The 18656-nt window shown below is 42.1% G+C and overlaps 1 protein-coding gene across 1 annotated transcript; it reads right to left on the minus strand.

Annotated features, from left to right (window-relative positions):
* Positions 1–341: 341 nt before the first annotated feature.
* Positions 342–18361, minus strand: LOC129168607 (transmembrane protein 164). The gene is made up of 6 exons (XM_054754030.1): positions 17554–18361; positions 8318–8367; positions 5991–6057; positions 4019–4097; positions 2030–2130; positions 342–671 (listed from the first exon to the last, which is right to left on the minus strand). Exons 1-6 carry the CDS (start codon positions 17989–17991, stop codon positions 465–467), a joined length of 942 nt encoding a protein of 313 aa, XP_054610005.1. The 5' UTR covers positions 17992–18361; the 3' UTR covers positions 342–464.
* Positions 18362–18656: the final 295 nt, after the last annotated feature.

An 18656-nucleotide genomic window follows, 5' to 3' on the forward strand; every position in this document is an offset into this window, starting at 1 on the left:
CAGGTTACTGAGACCAAAACCCACAGCTCTTAGTCTTGCAAATGAGGTGAAGGCAGGGCCGAGCCAGAACAATAGATGCTAACAAGCCAGTATCAGAGTCGTTCATACCCAATTCAGGGAGCGACACTTCCCTTTTATCGTAGGTGTGAATAACAGGATAGGATTATACCACTGTAAAGATGAGGAATGCAGGCTTAGTGTAACGAACCAATAGGAGGAGGGTGTTGGCACACCAATTCCGCCCACTCTTACTGTATTTAAGGCCTAAGCTACCAGCACTTATTAGTTTGCTGACGAAGCTCTTCGGATGAGGAGCGAAACGTCCGACACCTTCTACACAGAAGTACAGATGACGTCTCAAGAAGCCTTTTCCTCCATGGTAAAATGGCACACGTACAAAGACGGTGCGTGAAAGCAACATAAAAGAAGGCATTGAGAGTGAAAGGCTGGTCCGCGTGCATCCTTCAGTCCATTTTCTTGCTGCGCAGTCGGAGTGTATCCAGCAGGTATCGGCACGTGGGGCCCGTGTGCTGCGACAGCAGAGTCAGAACCTTCCCGTGGACCAGCGTCAGGAGGGTCTGGTGGCCCGCTGCCCACACGCGGTACCAAGGCCCATAAAATGGATCGGACACGGCCGGGCACAGCATGTTGTTGAGGTTCACCTCGGTCGCCTGTGGGGGAAACGGAGATGGGATGCTAACACGTAGCAGTTGGACGCTAACTGCACCACTGCTGGAAAGTTTGCCAGGATTTTTTGGGGGCCGTTTTAGCTGTCGTGTTGTATTTGTCACACTTTAACTGCAAATAAAACATGTTATTTCCATTCATGATAGAATTCAATGTCCGAAAAGGAGTAGGAAGAAGCAGAGCTGCTTTTTAATCCTAGCCCCTTTTTCCTTCCTGCCTGCAAATAAATACATAACTTTTTTTGTATTCTCTTAAATCAGGGGTCACCAACGTTTTTCCTTGTGAGAGCTACTTTTACAAAATGAAAATGGCCAAGAGCTACTCATTTTTGTAACATTTATTTTCAGAGCTTATTTTAAACCCAAACCAAGCAAATATGCTTGTTTTACCAGAACATGAACAAAATGCTGGTGTCCACAACTCACATTTTGTATTTCAGAATGCATTTCTTTCTACTGTTCTTTCATTATTAACTGAAAACCTGAATGAAAAGCAGGCTTGCGGGCACCTCATGTGGTCGTGGGGGGCTACCTGGTGCGCGCGGGCACCACGTTGGTGACCCCTGTCTTAAATATTGTTAATACAGTAATCCCTCGTTTATCACGTTAAATCGGTTCCAGACCTGAGCGTAATACGTGAATTTCCGTGAAGTAGGATTTCTTGTTAATAAACGGAATAGTTTCAGCATAGGAACCCTGTTTACGACCCTCTAAATATAGTTTTTAACATTATTAGAGCCCTCTAGATGTGCAATAACACCCCATAGTCACCGCTACACTCCTGTTACCAAATATAGCAGATAAAATATCGCATAAGACACTTCCTGTTCTTTACAATACTTCCAGCAGTGGCATCTGTCTCATCAATGTAACAATACTGACACCTAGTGACAAGTGTAGGATACTACACCACGTCTTTAAATGCCTTTTATGAATGCCTTATATTTGTATTTTACGTCATTTAGCCATTTTTGTCCTTAAAATGCTTAATTTAGGCCAAAAACTTGCTTGAAAAGGCATATTTTTGACTAATCGGCCACATTCAACCACGAAACCACACGATTTAATATTTTTTTGAAGAAAAAAAACGTGATAATGTGAAACGGCAAGGGATTGTTCTTCCCTTGTTAGTATTTAAGAATAACATCCTCTCTTTAACACATAAAAATAGTGTATATGCCGTATGAAGTAGGTGATTTCAAACAGTGCATTCTATTCTACAGTAACTCATCTTAGTTCCCCGAAGCTTGGGGTGGAAAGGGAACGAAACACTGGCGTGTAGAACTACTTTTAGAAGGAAATAATGAAATACCACGGCCGGCCAGCAGGGGTCTCTGTCTTACCAGGCCAAGAACTTGCAAGAAGACAAAGTGATACAGGAAGAGGATGCCCGTGGAGAGCAGCGCCCACCACATGTCCCCCAGGGGCTCGGGCTTGTACACGCCTACGGAGACAAACAGCAGTCAACACGTTTTCTATGTTTTTTGTTTTTTTATGGTGAAAAGAAAAGTATTTGGACTGTCAGGGCTTTTGTACAACAGAATGTGCATTCCTCCCATTTTGGAGGAGCTTTTCAACACTTGGTTGCAGCGAGAGGATGTGATGTCCAACGGGCGTTTCCTGTTTGCTCACTAGTGGCTTTTAAGGAGGGGGGAGTACCAAATATGTCTTTTTCCCCCTACTGGCTTCCAACAATACAGTGTGCTGCTCCAAGCACTGATAAACGAGACACCCGAGAGCGGCTTTGGTACTGCGACTGCACGTCTCCTGTTGCTCAATTAGGGAACCAAAATATTAGGGGACAGCTGTGGGTATGAGGCAGCGTGCCTTTTTTGGGGTGTTTTGCTCTGTTTTTCACATTTTTGCTGTTTTCTTTTGTTTTGTGTGCTGCTGCTCCATGCGTGTAGAGCACGTGCTCTGGAGGGAGGAGAAGGGGTGGGGGGACGGGGGTGGGGGGGGGTGGTCATTGTGCGTCACTGCCGTTAGGCCTTGAGCACCAAGTCAGCCTGAGGCAGGAGAGGGGGGGAAAACACCGTGTTTGTTGCCGCAGTGATTGACAGCACACAGCGGAGTAAAGAGAGGAAAAAAGGCAGGCTTCTGTCAGTCCCAGGTGGTGTAATGGTACAGCTGCTGCCCTTTAAAGGAAAACTCCACTACTTTTGGAATCTTGTCCATCATCCACAATCCTTATTAGACAAACACAAATCTTTCTCTTTTCTGTGCGTTCTAAAGATATAAAAACAGCTAAAAAAAAAAGAGGCCGCTAAGAATGCATGCACCTTTTTAATGTGACCTGCATATTTCCCAAGCTACAGCAACACTGTTATTAAGTTACACTGAAGAACTACCTTCCTGGCGTAGTGACGCCTCACCACACCACACCGGCTAGCGACTAGCTTCACCACACAATCGCTCACAATGCCTCAGGCCGCTAGCGAAAGGCATCGCCGGCGTTTTGAGTTTGGAAAGGTTAACGGTAGGTGTAGCGTTCCTTTCTATGTTGCTACGTGAAATCAATGCGCCTAGGAAGGAAGTTCCGCGAATGCGTAAAATGACCAAAATACTGCAAAATGCTGTAAGTATTGCATGTTACCATGAACGTACCTGTAACTACATGCTCCCAGCATGGATGGAAAACCATGAAACCTTGTTGGAGGTGTTTTAATAGCGAGCTTTCGAGGCGGAATAGGCGTGTTTATATCTTTAGAACACAGAGAAAAAAGGACACGTGTTCATGTCTCACATAAGGATTGTGGCTGATGGGCCAAAATTCCAAATAAGTGTACTTTTCCTTAAAGGCAGACAACGTGGCTTAGACTTCTATATTTTATTTTGTTTACTTCTGTTAGTTATTTTTCCGAGGGCCCCAATTTGGCCGGGATGCGCACTTTGGTGTAATTACCGCTGAAGCCAGAGAGTATATGTTGTTTTCTTTCCAACTCCTAAAAGACTTGCACTGAACAATCAAGTGAATAGTTTGCTCGTGCTCCCCGGTTGTGAAATTTCCCACTACCACTTCCGTCTTGCGATTAGGCGATACAAAGGGCTGCTATTATGCTAGCGCACAATTAGGCCCTGGCTCGATACGGACAGGCCTTCGCGTTGCTGGAGCCTCCCTAAAGTTTAATTACAAGAAAATAAAAGCAGCTGAGTGTAACCTTTGGTAGCCACACCCGCTGGACACGTGGAATATTGAATGATGTCTGAAAACCTTTTGCTTCTATGTAGAATGGGAACAGGTCAGAGGAGCCGACACAAAAGGACATGACGAGGGGCAAAGCGGGCATTGACGTCAGTGGAGAGGATGATGCAGATGGAAATCAGCACCTTACCTCCTTTCCTGAAAAGGTAAAGTGGAACCAGGTAGAGCATGGAGTGCTGGATGTAGTAGACCTCTTTCTCAAAGGGCAGCTGGGGATGCAACACACATCAAGATGAAGGCGGGGTTGTGTTTGTCTCATCGCGGCTCAGCCTTGCTGATGTTTGCAATTGTGATTATTTCAACTATTTGACTTCGACTGACTGGCGTTACTTAACAATGTGTCCGTCTGCAACATGTTTTCTTGCTATTTATTCAGTCAAAACCAAAAGTTGTGGAAACAAAAATAGGCTGGTCAAATAATTTACTCTCAATACCAGAGCTGCAACGATTATTCCATGATTAATCCACTATCCAATGAACTATTTTAGTCTATTTTAACTTATTTTTTTTGGGGGGGGGGCACTCATATCAGGGAATAATGACATCATATGGGGGGGACCCCAATCGAGCACACAAAAAGTTATCAGCCACCTGGAACGCTGCAGCGTTTGAGAAGTGCAAAAGGTTAGCCAGGGACCTCCATAGTGTCACACCGGTTGCTCCGAACCTGTGCCCGAATACAGTGCACCTTGCTGGGCCACAGCAGGTGGCTCCTCCTGCTCTATACTCTGGTTCTCCTGGTAGTAGTAATGTCATCATATTTGATTAGGACAAATCAACAGGTACATTTGGTCAAATCCTAATTTGTTCCAGTCCGCCTTACTTCCAGGTGTGTGCAAACTACACTTAAATCTAAAAAAAAAAAAAAAAAAAAAAAAAAAAGTCTAGTTCCGGTAGTTTGAATTAAAAAATGTAAATATCCTCTGATTTCAAATGTGAATATTTAATTCCCTTAATCATCCATGAAAGCAGACCTATTCATCTTTGGCAAAAGAAGATATTCATACACATATCAGCTTTGACTGTGGAAAACTCTCAGCTTTGTGATGCAAGTGGAAAAAGCCTATCAGTATGAACCCCCCCCATTTTCCAAATATTCAACTTTCTTCCTAAATAATGTGTACATTTTCTTTTTGTAATGTTGTGACTTTACTCCCCAACCTCATTTTCCAAAAATTATAACTTTATCTTGTTTTGTTTGTCATATTTTTGTCATATCTTTAATATTTTTAATATTTCAGCTCTGCAACTAAAATTACATTTTTCCTCATATTACAAGTTCATTGTCTTAATATTTTTACTTGTAAAATTACAGCTGTTTTTATTTTGTTCATTCTTTTCATTTTCCAACAATGTTAACTTCCTCCTTTTTTTTAAATGTATTTTTGTAATTACTCCTAATATTTTGACTTTATTCTCATAATTTTTTCTGCAACCTATTGTTCCAAAAATTTATAACTTTATTTATTGTTTTGTTTTGTCACAATATTATGACTTAAAAAAGGCATTAATATTTCATCTTTAAGGTACTAAAAGGCCATTATTTTCATATTCCGTTCTCATAAAATGTAGACTTTTTCTTCTTAATAGTTTCTTGGTTCTTTACTGTTGATTTTTTTTAAAATTTTTGCTGTTTTTTTGGTTTTAGTTTTCGTGTTAAATTCTATTTCTGGAACGTGCCAGGGGCCAATTAAAAAAAAAAAAATGCAAATGGTCCCCGGGCCACACTTTGGACACCCATGGTCTAGGGGCCTAACCCGCGACTTGATTCATCCAAAGTACTTGCAGCCTGACTAAGTACTACATTTTCTTTTTAGTTTCTATACTTAAAAGTAATTGTTAAACTATAAAAACATGAATTAATAATTAACTTACAATTACTAATAATTATAGAATCAGATTTGCATGATTTCTTCTAAATATTAATGTTTTGTTTTGCTTCACATGGCCAGTTTCTTAAAAAAAATACAAAATTGTTACATTTTCTACAAACACTGCAGGTGTACCTAATGTCTGGTACGACGCTACCCCACCAAATTAGTCCCATTCAACACTTGATGAACAAATAAGAGATCCCTGTGTCGGTCATACGGGGTACTGACCAGTCTGGTGTTGACCACGGGGAACATTAAAGCCAGCAGAGCACCATTCAACATGTGGACCTGCAGCCTGGAAACACACACAAGCATTCAACATAATCAGCTGATATCCTGAGGCCAACATTAGTGAACTTCACGCTTTTTACGCCAACAAGACCTCATCAAAGCAAAAACTGGAAGCTGGCTGAGCTCATCTAACATTTTCCACATTGAAAACTGAACTAAATCAATTTTCAGTCAGTCAATCGTTTTTTTGTTTTTTTTTTGAAGCAGTCAAACAGTTGTTTGCTTCACGGTGGTCTTACGTTCAGAAGGATCAGCATCAATCGATCAAGGAAATGAGTCGTTGTTGTCATTTGGCCTTTTAGCCAATAATTACGCCAAAAGATCGGGTGGAAAACTTTGCGAGATAGCGTGGGAGACCGGTGCCCATTATGTCAGTCGGTCGATCGCACGTGATACGCACGTCTGGACGTCACTTTGTGGAAGCGCCCCTCCTGATTGGCTGTTGCTCCTCGGCGGCAAAGATGAAGTGGTGAACAGACGTCATCTCAAACCACACACGGAAATGCAACTTTCATCTTTTATTATTTATTCAGATTACAGATAAACTAGCTAGGCGGTAAGATGCCTACACTGTAGAGTGGCCAAATGTCCTGTTTTCCCAGGACATGCCCTGTTATTTAAATGTATTTTCAGAAACTGATGATCCTGGTTTTCATTGGGCCACGAAATTGAGTGGCGTTACGGCACTCGGCTGCTTGTGACGTAAGCCCTGAGAGGCGGCCGTGTGGACGCGCTTTTTGAATTAGTAAGTAAAGTTGTTTTTGGAATGGAATTTCTGTGCTGGTTGCGTAACATTTTCATTTCAGTTTGTCAAATGAATGAGCCTGACAGGATGCCGTAGTATTGTGTAAACTGAGTATCGCAAGATTTGGCGTTGAGGGTGTGTGATCCAAGATGGCTGAATAAAGAAATACTAATACCACCACAAGATTCAAACGTGCCAAAGGGTCAAATTCAAGTTGCTATTGGCAATAATGTGCAATAACGGAGGCAACAATTTGACAAAAGCTGAATCATATGAAAACTGGGGCGTTTGAAAACCGAAGTTGCACTGTACAGTCGTCCCTCGTTTGTGGTTGCAATTTCGCGGCTTTACCCTTCTGGCTTTTTCAAACTAAATTCATAAAAGATCGCTTTTTCATGGTTGACTGTGGCTAAAAAGTATGCATATTTAAGCAAATTTGACATTCTTGGCCTAAAACAAGCATTTAAGCATAAAAATGGCTAAATGAACTTAAATACAACTGTAAGGCATTCAGAAGATGTGATGTGTAGTATTCCACACTGACCACTAGGTGTCAGTAATGTTACATTCAGGCAATAGCCACCGCAGGAAGTACTGCACAGGAAAAAAACAAGGAACTCTCCCAATGCTAACGTGTGAGTCTGGTATGTCTAAGTCTTATTTTCCCTTATTATGTCTACTATATTGGGTAATAGGAGTGTAAAGGTGACTATAGTGGTGCTATTTCATGTCTAGAGGATTCCAAGAATGTTAAAACCCGTATTTAGAAGGTTGTAAAAAGGTTTCCTATGTTCTAACTATGAACATTTATAAATAAGGAATCCTACTTTGTGGAAAATCACGGTGTGGGTCTAGAACCAATTAACCGCGATAAACGAGACATTACTGTATATTAAATGGAGAACACACTGGGTGACCAGAATAATAAAGCCAATAAGTGTTGGACAAAGCCTGAAAAAGCTGCTTGTTGTGGATCTCCTTCGGGCCAGAGGAGGAGGTGTCTAGGCTGCACATTGCTTATTGTTACCGTCTTGTTAAATGAGGAAAAGTAGGGGGAGGAGTGCGTAGCCATGTGACAGTTCAAGAGGGCAGACCAAACTTGGCTCTCATATCAGGTGTTTCACTTTTCATCATTGAAAACAGCAGGTCACATTTGGGTTTTAGTCTTGCTGCAGGGGATCAGCGAGTACCGACACATCTTGCGGTGAAGTGGGTGAGGAAGTGTGACACTTGCACGCGGCAGAGCTGACAAACACCAGCAATACCGTCAAGCCATGCAGGAGTGGGTGGTGGTGGTGGTGACGCTAGTCTTGTCAGCCGTAGTAGTCAGGAACAATTCAAAAATCTTACTGGAACAATAAATACTGTATAACGCCAACGTGATAAAAGTAGAGATTGCAATGTCCTCAAACAAGTCTTTATCTTTGTCAAGGCACAACATTCTTCAAGTGGATCTGGATTTTGCAGGTGTACCTAATGCTGTGGCCGGTGCATGTAACAGTCAGACACAGGAGCTCACCTAAACACAACCATTGCAGTTTTACAAGGCGGGCAGGCCAGCAGGAAGATCTGTGGAACACAAAAACACCAGGAATCATTGTTTTATCATCTACCGGGATGATGGAACAGATGCTAAACACAACATGCGCTTTACAAGATAATAAAACAAGAGCAGGATGGATGGATATAAAAGACATTTATGGTTATAAGCAACCATAAAAAAAGTCATCCCTCACTATATACTATACGGTTTTTCAAAAAATAGTGATGGCTGTTTTGTTGATGGCTATGGCCTATTAGTAGACAACAAATATTGAAAAAAGTTATATGTAGTATTGTGGTCGCTAATGTTATGAGACATGACGTTAGATGACATCACCTTTCACACTGCATGGAGACTGGCTGCTGAGCCAGCAGAACAGAGCGGGGAAAAATAGGTTCTCCTCTCATTCTGTGTGGAAGTGGTAAGCTTTTGGCTCCTTTGTCCTTCTTCCCCACTCCGTTTGAAAGACTTAAATTTAGAAAAAATTGTAAACTGGAGAGGCTAACTTGTTAACTTGCTATGCTAGCAGCGGCTAGGTCTGTTATGTCCCTAAGTAATCCCGTAGCCTGTGTAATGTGATGTAAACGAAGAATAATAGGAGTGTAAAAGTGGCTATTGGGGTGTTATTTCATGTCTGCAGGGCTCTAATGATGTTAAAACCCGTATTTAGAAAGTCAAAAAGATTTTCCACGTTCTAACTACAAAAATATTCAGTTTATTAATATTGAATCCTACGTTGCGGAAGTTCACTTAGCGCGGTCGGGTCTGGAAACAATTAAGATAAACAAGGGACTACGGTATTTGGAAACAGCAACACAGGTTGATGGTCATGGGAAGAGCAGAGAGCCAGATCGCCCGAGACTCACTTCTCCTGCCCTGTTTTGTTACAAACCTGTCCAGGGCGTTCAAATTTCAGTGGAGGTGTACTCGAAAGTTGCCCATTTTTACGGTGTTCAATCACCGCCATGTCATAAAGAACATGTAAAAAGATAACTGCACAATGTTACGTTCATGGAAATGATGGAAAATATAACCTAACAACTGTGATGATTGGACACCACATGATTTTTGGATATCAAAATGAACACGTTTTATTCACGTGGAGTCAGTTGGCGCCATAACTATAGCCTAGCTTCTTGCTTTGCAGCTGCTATGTCTTAAAGGCAAATAACAGAAGGCGTTCAAGGCACTTCCCACACAAATGAACGCACGTGACGGCGGCGGACACGAAAGGTAACGATCTGATTTCCAAAGTTCCTGTACTTGGTCAATATTATCTGTGGAGCGGAAATTGTGCGCGTCTTTTGCAAACAGCACATCAATCAATCAATAATGACTTCCAACGCAATCACTTTACAGGATGCAATTACACTTCATATCAGAGCCTCTCAATGAAACCATTACAGTCGTCCCTCGCCACTTCAACTCTATCGTGGTTTTTCCAAATATATTCATTTAAAAAAAACATGTCATGTCACAATAAATAAAAAAACATAGGCTAGAAGTGTGTGTGTGTGTGTGTGTGTCTCTATTATGAGTCTTTCTTACTCTTATGTCTACCATATTGGTAACAGGAGTGCAAATGTGACTATGGGGTTTTACTTCATTTCTGGAGGGCTCTAATGTTAAAATCCATACTTAGAAGTTAGTAAACACATTTCCTATGCGCTAACTACAAAAATATTCGAGGAATCCCACTTTGCGTAAATTCACTTTGCGGGAATTCACAGTGGTTGGGTCTGGAACTCATTAACGGCGATGAAAAAGGGCTGATTGTATAGTCCTGTCAGGTTTTTGTGTCCCTTTCTTTTCTCCCCAATATCCACGATGTCATCATCAGGAAAGACCAAACATTATCCAAGATTCATTTGATCATCACAACACCTCAACAATGTAACAATTACAACCATGGAATTTCCATTTCACCAACTAACAATTTCAAAACACACATAGAATAGCAGATCCTTGTAAAGATCTCTGCAGGTTCAGAGAACCTGTCATGTGTTCTGGCTCTACGGTTGCATCTCAAGATGCACCGATTTGACTGAATTGGAGTGAAAGAGGCTATATTTTGTTTCACCCAAAACATCCTGCATCAGTTAAAAGCACAACTCTTAAAATGAGGTAAGGCAACATTCAGCACACAACACCAATGGAAGTCTGGGCTCCTTCCACGACTTCATCTCTGCTGCTGTTCCCCCCCCCCGTCAAACGAGAGATTACGCTTGGAAATGGATTTCATGCAAATTACTCGGCGAGCTGCGTCTGTAAGGTCTTGACTGAGTGGGGATGTTTGCTCGTCCGCTCTGAAATGGACTCCTTAAAAGATTCATGTGTCACCGCTGACACATTTTATGGAAAACTTATGCGCCGTTTGAATGGATAGAATTTTTTTTTTTTTTGAGGACGAGGCTAATTGGTCTGTTCCAAAAGACGTGTGTCAAAGCCAGATTGAGATAATGTGATAAGTACTGTAGTATTAATCCCTGGCTGGACTGGTTATTGCAAAGTGAGAAGTGGAATCCAGCGCTGCTGAAGCTCCTCAGGATAACTGTTTTTGAGTCAAGCAAATGTTGAGACGACAAATTCAAGGGAGATTTACATGGAATCTCTTGTCAGTGTCTTGTCTCGCCAGTAAATTGACGTTGAGCATACAGTCATGGAAAAAAACGATTAGACATTCAGGCATTCAGGCATCCAGGCATTCAAATGGATCAATAAACTGAGGGTTCTCAGTTTATTGATCCATTTGAATGCCTGGTACAACTAAAAGTACATTTGTTTGGACAAATATAATAACAAATATAGCTCATAAGAGTTGAATTTAAGAGCTGATATCTAGCAACTTCCATGGTTTTCTTCATAACCAAAATCACTTATGTTCTTACATGAATAGCTATAGCATTGTACTGCCAAAAAATGTAACTCTTATGAGCTATTTTTGTTGTCGTTATTTGTCCAAACAAAAAGGTACCTTTAGTTGTATCAGGCATTAAAATGAACAAGAAACTGAAGAAACAAGGGTGGTCCAATCATTTTTCCCATGACTGTATTTGTTTCATTTGGATCATTGGATTAACTGCCAAACTATACGACGCTATCGTTTCATCAAGATCGAATGATGATGTGAACCTTTTAGTCATTTCCCAAAGCTTGTATTTCCCGTTTAGCCATGTAATAGCCAAACAGACAGTTCAGAGTCAAATGGAAAATCAAAGTGTGTGATGGATGCACAGCACGCAGCTTACAGGGAGTGGACAGGAATGATGTATTCGTATTTTTCGGTACGGAGCCTTTGGGTCAGTACAGAGGCGCATAGAATTCCCACGCAGTACGCACGGAAAGTGAAGGACACGAAGTGTTTCTTGCATCATGCGTTTACTTGGTAATCAAATACAGGCCGTCATGTCATGAAAGGCAAAGTATATCTGGGCATGCAGGCCCACCTCCACAAGCCCAGGTCGTGTGCATTACCACCGCCGTGAAACGTAGCTGGCGCTAATTATGTCATGACTAGCTATAGTGCTAAGAAGTCCGAGCTTGGAGACACTGTTTCGTCCTGCTGACACTTAATACGTAATACGTACGAAAGACATAAACCAGGGGTGTCTAAGTGTGGCCCGTGGGCCATTTTCTGACTACGGTTAGTTTTTTACGGGCCCGTGGCGCATTGCAGAAATAAAATGAACAAGTAAAACCTCTGTAAGACCGCACGTGTGAAAAAACAATGCCACGATGTAATGTCCCATTTCCCACACTGTACATCTCATGTGCAGGACAACAAGCCTAAAAGCGGACAAAAAGGCGAGGCATTCAGCGACAGTGCATCTCAGAGAGCATAGGCGACAAAAACTGCACGGGCCTGTCGATACGCAGAGACGACTCGGCGGATCTCCTCAGCTACGTGCCGACTGTGCCGCCTCCTGGACCTGACGTCGAGGTGCGGTGCACGTACTTTTGAACACTGCAGGTGCGTACGGAAACGAGCCCTAAAAACCGAGGGTACAGTGGGCTACCTGTACCGTTGCATGCCCAATATGTAGAACTTTTTAAAATCCATTTTACAAAGAAATACAAATATCAGAGTGGCCACCCGAATTCACTATGCAGCCCTGGGTGGAAAAGGTCAGAATAACCCTGATGTAAAAAGACGAGGTATAAGCCAAAAGCAATCAGCTAGCATTGCTCAGCTACAAGCTGGATCTATTAATGCTGCATTTCAGCCATATGGAACTAACAAGATCACATTGTCTCTGCACTGTTTCACTTGAAACTATGTACACACACAAAAGATATATAAAGCTTTTCTTTTATTAGTATTTTTTTGTCAACTTGGGTATATATTGTACTGGCGTTGTGGCAAACGTGTAAGTCATGTTCAGGACTCAGCCCGCATCTCAACAACCATCATCCACCTGCACCATGACGGTGCACAAATATCAGCAGCTCCCGTAAACAATCCGGCCCACATTATAGCCACAAGCGTGTGCATTGGCAAACTACCCATGACGTTTGCTGACGTAGCCTTAGAGACTTTTAACTGGCGCATCTACCTGTTCATTTTACATAAACGCATCAGTGGTTCTGGTATTTTATTTTCCTGGTGCTGCTGTGCATCTCACAATCTGAGATAAGACAAGACGAGATATATTGGTTTTGATACAAAGGCCAATATTTCACAACAGGCTGCGACTTTGAGGTTTTCATCCAAGGACACGCTGACATATGTAAATGATCAGCTATTGTGCCTCCTCTTGCAAAAGATTACAGAAAAAACACAGCAAATGTTGACTTATTGGTATGAGCTGTTTTTAATCCGTTACTGTTCATGTGAGTAAGTGCTACATGAACATCTAACTAAATAAAGATTTAATTATATACGAACACAATATTTAATACACTTCCTCCTAGGAACAAATGTGTGCTTCTGTATTTCTATTTTGTCCATCTTGATCTGCAGTGGCATAATGAAAAAGGTTAAAAACAGAACATGACATTACATAAACTCCATCTGCAGTTTCAACTTCACTTCCTTTTACCGACAATAAATGTTACACAATGAAAACCACTACACCCGGTGTTTCGCTCGCACCTGTACACCAATCTTTCGCTACCTTTACAAGTGGCATCATAAAAAGGATTGCGTTTACGTGCAATCAGCATAATCTAGATCTTGGGTGCCATTGCTATGACCGATAGTGTATACTGATATGGACTGATAATGCTGATACCGTGCTCACTTGTAGTGATACTGAATGAAGCCAGGTGACAATATCATAACAACATGCTCTAGTCTCCATACTCGCATCAAATGCTTGAAACAAAGAAGCACACAAAGACTTACGAGTAATGAGTTCTAGGGGAGAAAAGTCATGTCTTTACCGCAAAGTGGAACTTTTATTCATACTTTGGCTGGTCCTGTGACTTGTATATTAAAATATACGTATCGTTTATCATGTGTTGCCTTCAAGGTAAAATGGGGTACTGTTTTTTTTGTTTTGTTTGTTTTTTGGCGAGTGGCGGCAATAATTCACTGGGTTGAGCTTGTGACGCAGTTAGGCACACAGACAGAGATACAGAGCATACCGGACACTTTTTGTCATGCAACACTTTCTCATACGCTGTCTGTAAGTAATGTGTAATTTGTGCTTCAAATTGTGTAGTTGCACTCAAGCATAAGAGTTGCTAAATCAACTAAAATACAAAAATATATAAGGCATTCAAAAGTCGCATTCGACATTGATGAAATGTAGTATTTACACTGGTCACTAGGTGTCAGTAATTCTACTGTAATGTTGGATGTTGACTACCGAAACAACAGGCTTTTATTGCAGGTTTGAACTACCTCACAACAGGCGCAATAATCACTAATAAAAATCAAATAATACGGGCTACTGTTGCAGCCATTACTTACCCATGCACCTCTAACCCGCCCCTTACTCAGGTCAATGAGGGAACACATTTATGGTAACATACAGGAGCACAAGTCTTATTTTCTCTTATGTCTACTATATTGGGTAATAGGAGTGTAAAGGTGACTATAGGGGGGTTAATTCATGTCTAGAGGGCTCTAATAATGTTAAAAAAAGTGTTTAAAAAGGTCATAAACAGTCTTTCTATGCTCTGAAAACATTCAATTTATACCTGTGTTGGTTAATCAGCACACGACACACACAGACTAACTAAATATGCACAATGACTTTCAGTCTATTTTAATTTGTTTGTGAATACAAAAATTAAGTTTTTGTGTTTAAAATATGGCTGCTCGATACATTTCTACACGCCAGTATGCGTCCTTGCATGTCACGTGTTAAGTGTCTTCTTCGAGACCCTCTCGTTCACCGGGGATGTCTCCAACACAGAGGCACCGAGCCGGGGGGCTATTGATAAGCTCACACCAACTCGCCGCCTCTCCCCTGAAGAAACCCCAGAGTAGAGAGTAAGTCCAGCCCCCCCTCGAGAAATTTGGTTCAAGAACCCGAACTGTGGGTCGAGGTGAGTCCGTTGTCTCAACCTCTCGCACAAGCCCAGGCTCCTTCCCCAGGGGGAGAAAAGAGTAAAATATGTGCTTGCAGAAGGGAAGCATCTCGTCGAGCAAGACTCTTCAAGCCGCTTTGGGAGTTTTTCACCTAAGTGACGTTTGCCTTGGTTCAGACTTGCAGGACTTTTGGGTCACGGTACTGTGGTTAACAACACCTCTTCCATGCATTGCGATTTCTAATGTTACTGTATACCAGGGGTGGGCAAACTGTGGCCCACGGCCCACATCAGGCCTGCCAGGCGCCTTAACCCGGCCCACAGGACATTTTCCAAATTTCTTTTCTTTTCTTTTTTTTTTTTTAAAACCTTTTAACACGGAAAGAGTAGCCGGCAAAATAGTCCGATGCAAGCTGTAGCTTGTACAAAAAAATCCATCCAAACGGCACAACACACACGACACACAAAGTAACCTACCTTCTGCACCATGTGAACATATCTACACGCAATACCCACGCCAAAAAAAAAACACCTATATATTCCTGCCACAAGGGATGCTGGGTAGCTTGTGCTACTCTTTCTCACAAATGTGTTTGTCGCATTTTTGCTACAAACACATTTGGGTCGTCAGAGAACAAGAAGGAGTTTACATACTGCTGATATCCAACGTTTTATTGTTCATAGTTCATATTGTTGTTGCAGCTGGACTACCCAGCATGCCTTGCGGGCATTTGGAAATAACAGTTTTACGTTGTGTTATGTTTAGAGCTTAGTTGTTTTATGTGATGCGCTAACTTGCTACGGTTATGTTGTTTTTCGTTTTGTTGGGCCATGAGCAAGTATGTTGTTCTGCTTGATGCCACTTGCATATAAACTGTCCCGCCTCCAAATTTTATAACTCAATGTGGCCTGCAAGTCAAAACATTTGCCCACCAAGGTCCATCTCATCCAACCACTATTTCAATATACTCACCACAAAGGGGGTCACTTGGTGTGAGACACACGCACATGCACGTCAACAACATGGCAGTTTTTACAGGGAGTGAAATTGGTGAAAGGGTTATATAAACAGTCAATGAACAACTGAAAGACGTTACTTAATGCAATGTGATGTCCAGTAGTGCCACTGCAATGCCAGCCAGAGGTGATGCGACAAGTGGGGAATGACGACTGCAGGGCTGAAGAGACTGAAGTCCTGGCAGTAAGCTTAACCAACGGCTACGAGTGTCACTTTAATTCCATCAATTACCGCAAACTATTCATCAGTCCCATCTCAATCAATCAGTCCAGCAACAGTATTTGGCATATTATATGTTCAAGACCACGAGTCTGCTGCGACTTGAACTTGAACCTGCGGCATGCAATCATCTACCGGGAAGGTCAGTGAAGTGTCAACGACACACATTCTGTGGCAAAAGCGTATATGGGCTTAAGAACCAGCCTTTTCCGTGCTACCTAAATCTGTACACCCGATGCACAATCCTTCTGTGGAGCATTTACATGTACAGGGACTTGTTGGTACACACCTGAATTGTCCTACAAATCATTTCTATCTTCTTTATAGGACATCACCGGCTTTGGACTCGATTTGTTTTACACCCATAGTGTGGTCGGAATGTCGACAAAACGGTTGAGAGGTTACAGTAAGTGGAAAGGAAGTGGAGGGGGGAAAAAAAGGGACAAATTGCAAAATAGCATCATGGTGTCAATGAGTGTTTGCCAACACTGTCAGCGTAGCTCATGACAAGGACTACAGTGCATCGCCGCACATTTGCCATTCAGCATTCATGGCTCCGCAAATTCAGAGGTTTTTGGTCAAAAAAAATAAATTCTCTCAGAAAAACACAGAAAACACATGTTTGTTTCTTACATTACACTTTTGCTGTTTTTAAAAAAAAATATTTTACAACTATTTCAACTTTCTTCTTGTACATTTTTTTGTACTATTATGACTATTCTAAAATGTTGATTTTATTATCGTAATAACTTTTATTTTTAAGCAAATTTGTCCTAAAATTCTTTTCTCATGTTATGACTTTTTCCCTCCCTTTTAATTTTTCAACTTTACACAATTTTTTCCTGTTGTTACTTCACTCTCAATATTTATTCTGGTAAAACTGCATTTTTACTGTTTTAGTTTTGTTAAATCTGATTTTTAGAACGTGCCGAGGGCCAATTTAAAACAAACAAACAAAAAACTTCTACACTTTAGATTCAGATTAATCCATTTAAGAAAATAATCCTAAATGGGAGCCCTCCTGATCATCTTTTTTTCCATCAAGCGTTGCGATTTCGCACTTTGTTCAGTGGCCCTTGAACGCACCATAGTTGCTGTGAGACGCAAAAGGGAAAATAATATAACTTGTACATTTGGGACTCTGATTCCATCTGTTCATCCATCATCTCTGGTTATCATTCATTCATTAATACCAGTACATTTTATACTTTCAAATGTGATCATAAAGTCTGTGAGGCATATTGAGGAGATACGGGGGAGGGTTCTGGAGTCTGAATCTAATCCAGGGGTGAGCAAACTTTTTGACTGGTGGGCTGCATTGAGTTAAAAACATTTGGAGGGGGGCCAGACGATATAGATTTGATACACACACACACTATTTACAGTCCACCTGGTCAATGTGAGTGCATGTGCTTTCCTGTTTGCACATAAAAACTAATAATATCTGAACCATGACACCCCCCACCCCCCCGCCTCCCACACACCTGTCACCCCTTACCTGAATCATGGTCACCACGTGGCAGGGATTCAGCAAGTAGATGACAGTCTTGGTGGCGAATTTGAACCCCACCTCCACCCCAAACGTCATGCAGAGTGCAACAAGCAACAGGTTCTTGCCGAGACTATCCTCTTTTGCCCTTGTGCACTCTTTCCCCACCACTTTCAGCTCTTTGGAGATGTTTATTTTCTTCAGCGCCACGCCAATCTCCACTATGGAGACGAGCAGTACCACCAGACTTTCACTGATGCGCTGCTGGGGCGCGAGGAAGGCGGCGCACTCTGGGCCCCCGTTGCCCTCAAACTTCGGGTCCACCCCGCCGTACACCCAGTCTAACAGGCTGTATATGTTATACCTGGACATGTTCCTCTTCTCGTGGTGGAACAGATACGAACAAGACGGAATGAAAGACGTCACACTGACTTCTTGGCGAAACATGAACTGCAAAATGTCCCTTTAGCAGTAGGTGGAGAGGAAGACATGTACAAGCCGCCTTGCCCTGTCGCAGCTTGCTAATTAGCCAAACCTCCTCCTCCTCCTCCTCCTACTCCTCAGGCGGATGAGAAACTTCCAGTTAGCTGCAGGAGGCGGCCAGTAAACCGTCTGGACGAAACAATTGCACCGCCGGGCTAACGGAAAAGCTTCTCTCCGCATTCACCCCCACTCAACTGGAGTCGACATTTTTTGGAAGCAAGCACGCATAGGCGCTCTTTGTAATTGAATACACAACCCGAGTTAGCAACAGCATCGGCACCGGGCAGCTAGCTGGCTAGCTTAGCTACCAAGCATACCTCACTTCTACATTTCAACCCCCGAATTTGGTTTTTCAGACTGAGCAGCAATTCCATTGGCCTTGGCGTGCTGTGTTGCATTCAAGGCACCTTTGGTCATTTGACTTTCGCAGTTTCAAAATAAGCTAGGCGGTGGTCTTTGTGCGCGTATGGTGTTATCAATATCATACTTGTTATCAATTATCTGCCCACAATTAAATGTCTGCTTTTTTATTTGAGTTTAAGATTGTCCGTCTCAGCGACTCACTGAACATAAGAAACGAGGCTTCTTGCCTAACGGACAAAACTAAGGGCAAATTCGTATCCAACACA

The sequence above is a fragment of the Dunckerocampus dactyliophorus genome, chromosome 16 (assembly GCF_027744805.1).
Source record: "Dunckerocampus dactyliophorus isolate RoL2022-P2 chromosome 16, RoL_Ddac_1.1, whole genome shotgun sequence".
NCBI lineage: Eukaryota > Metazoa > Chordata > Actinopteri > Syngnathiformes > Syngnathidae > Dunckerocampus > Dunckerocampus dactyliophorus.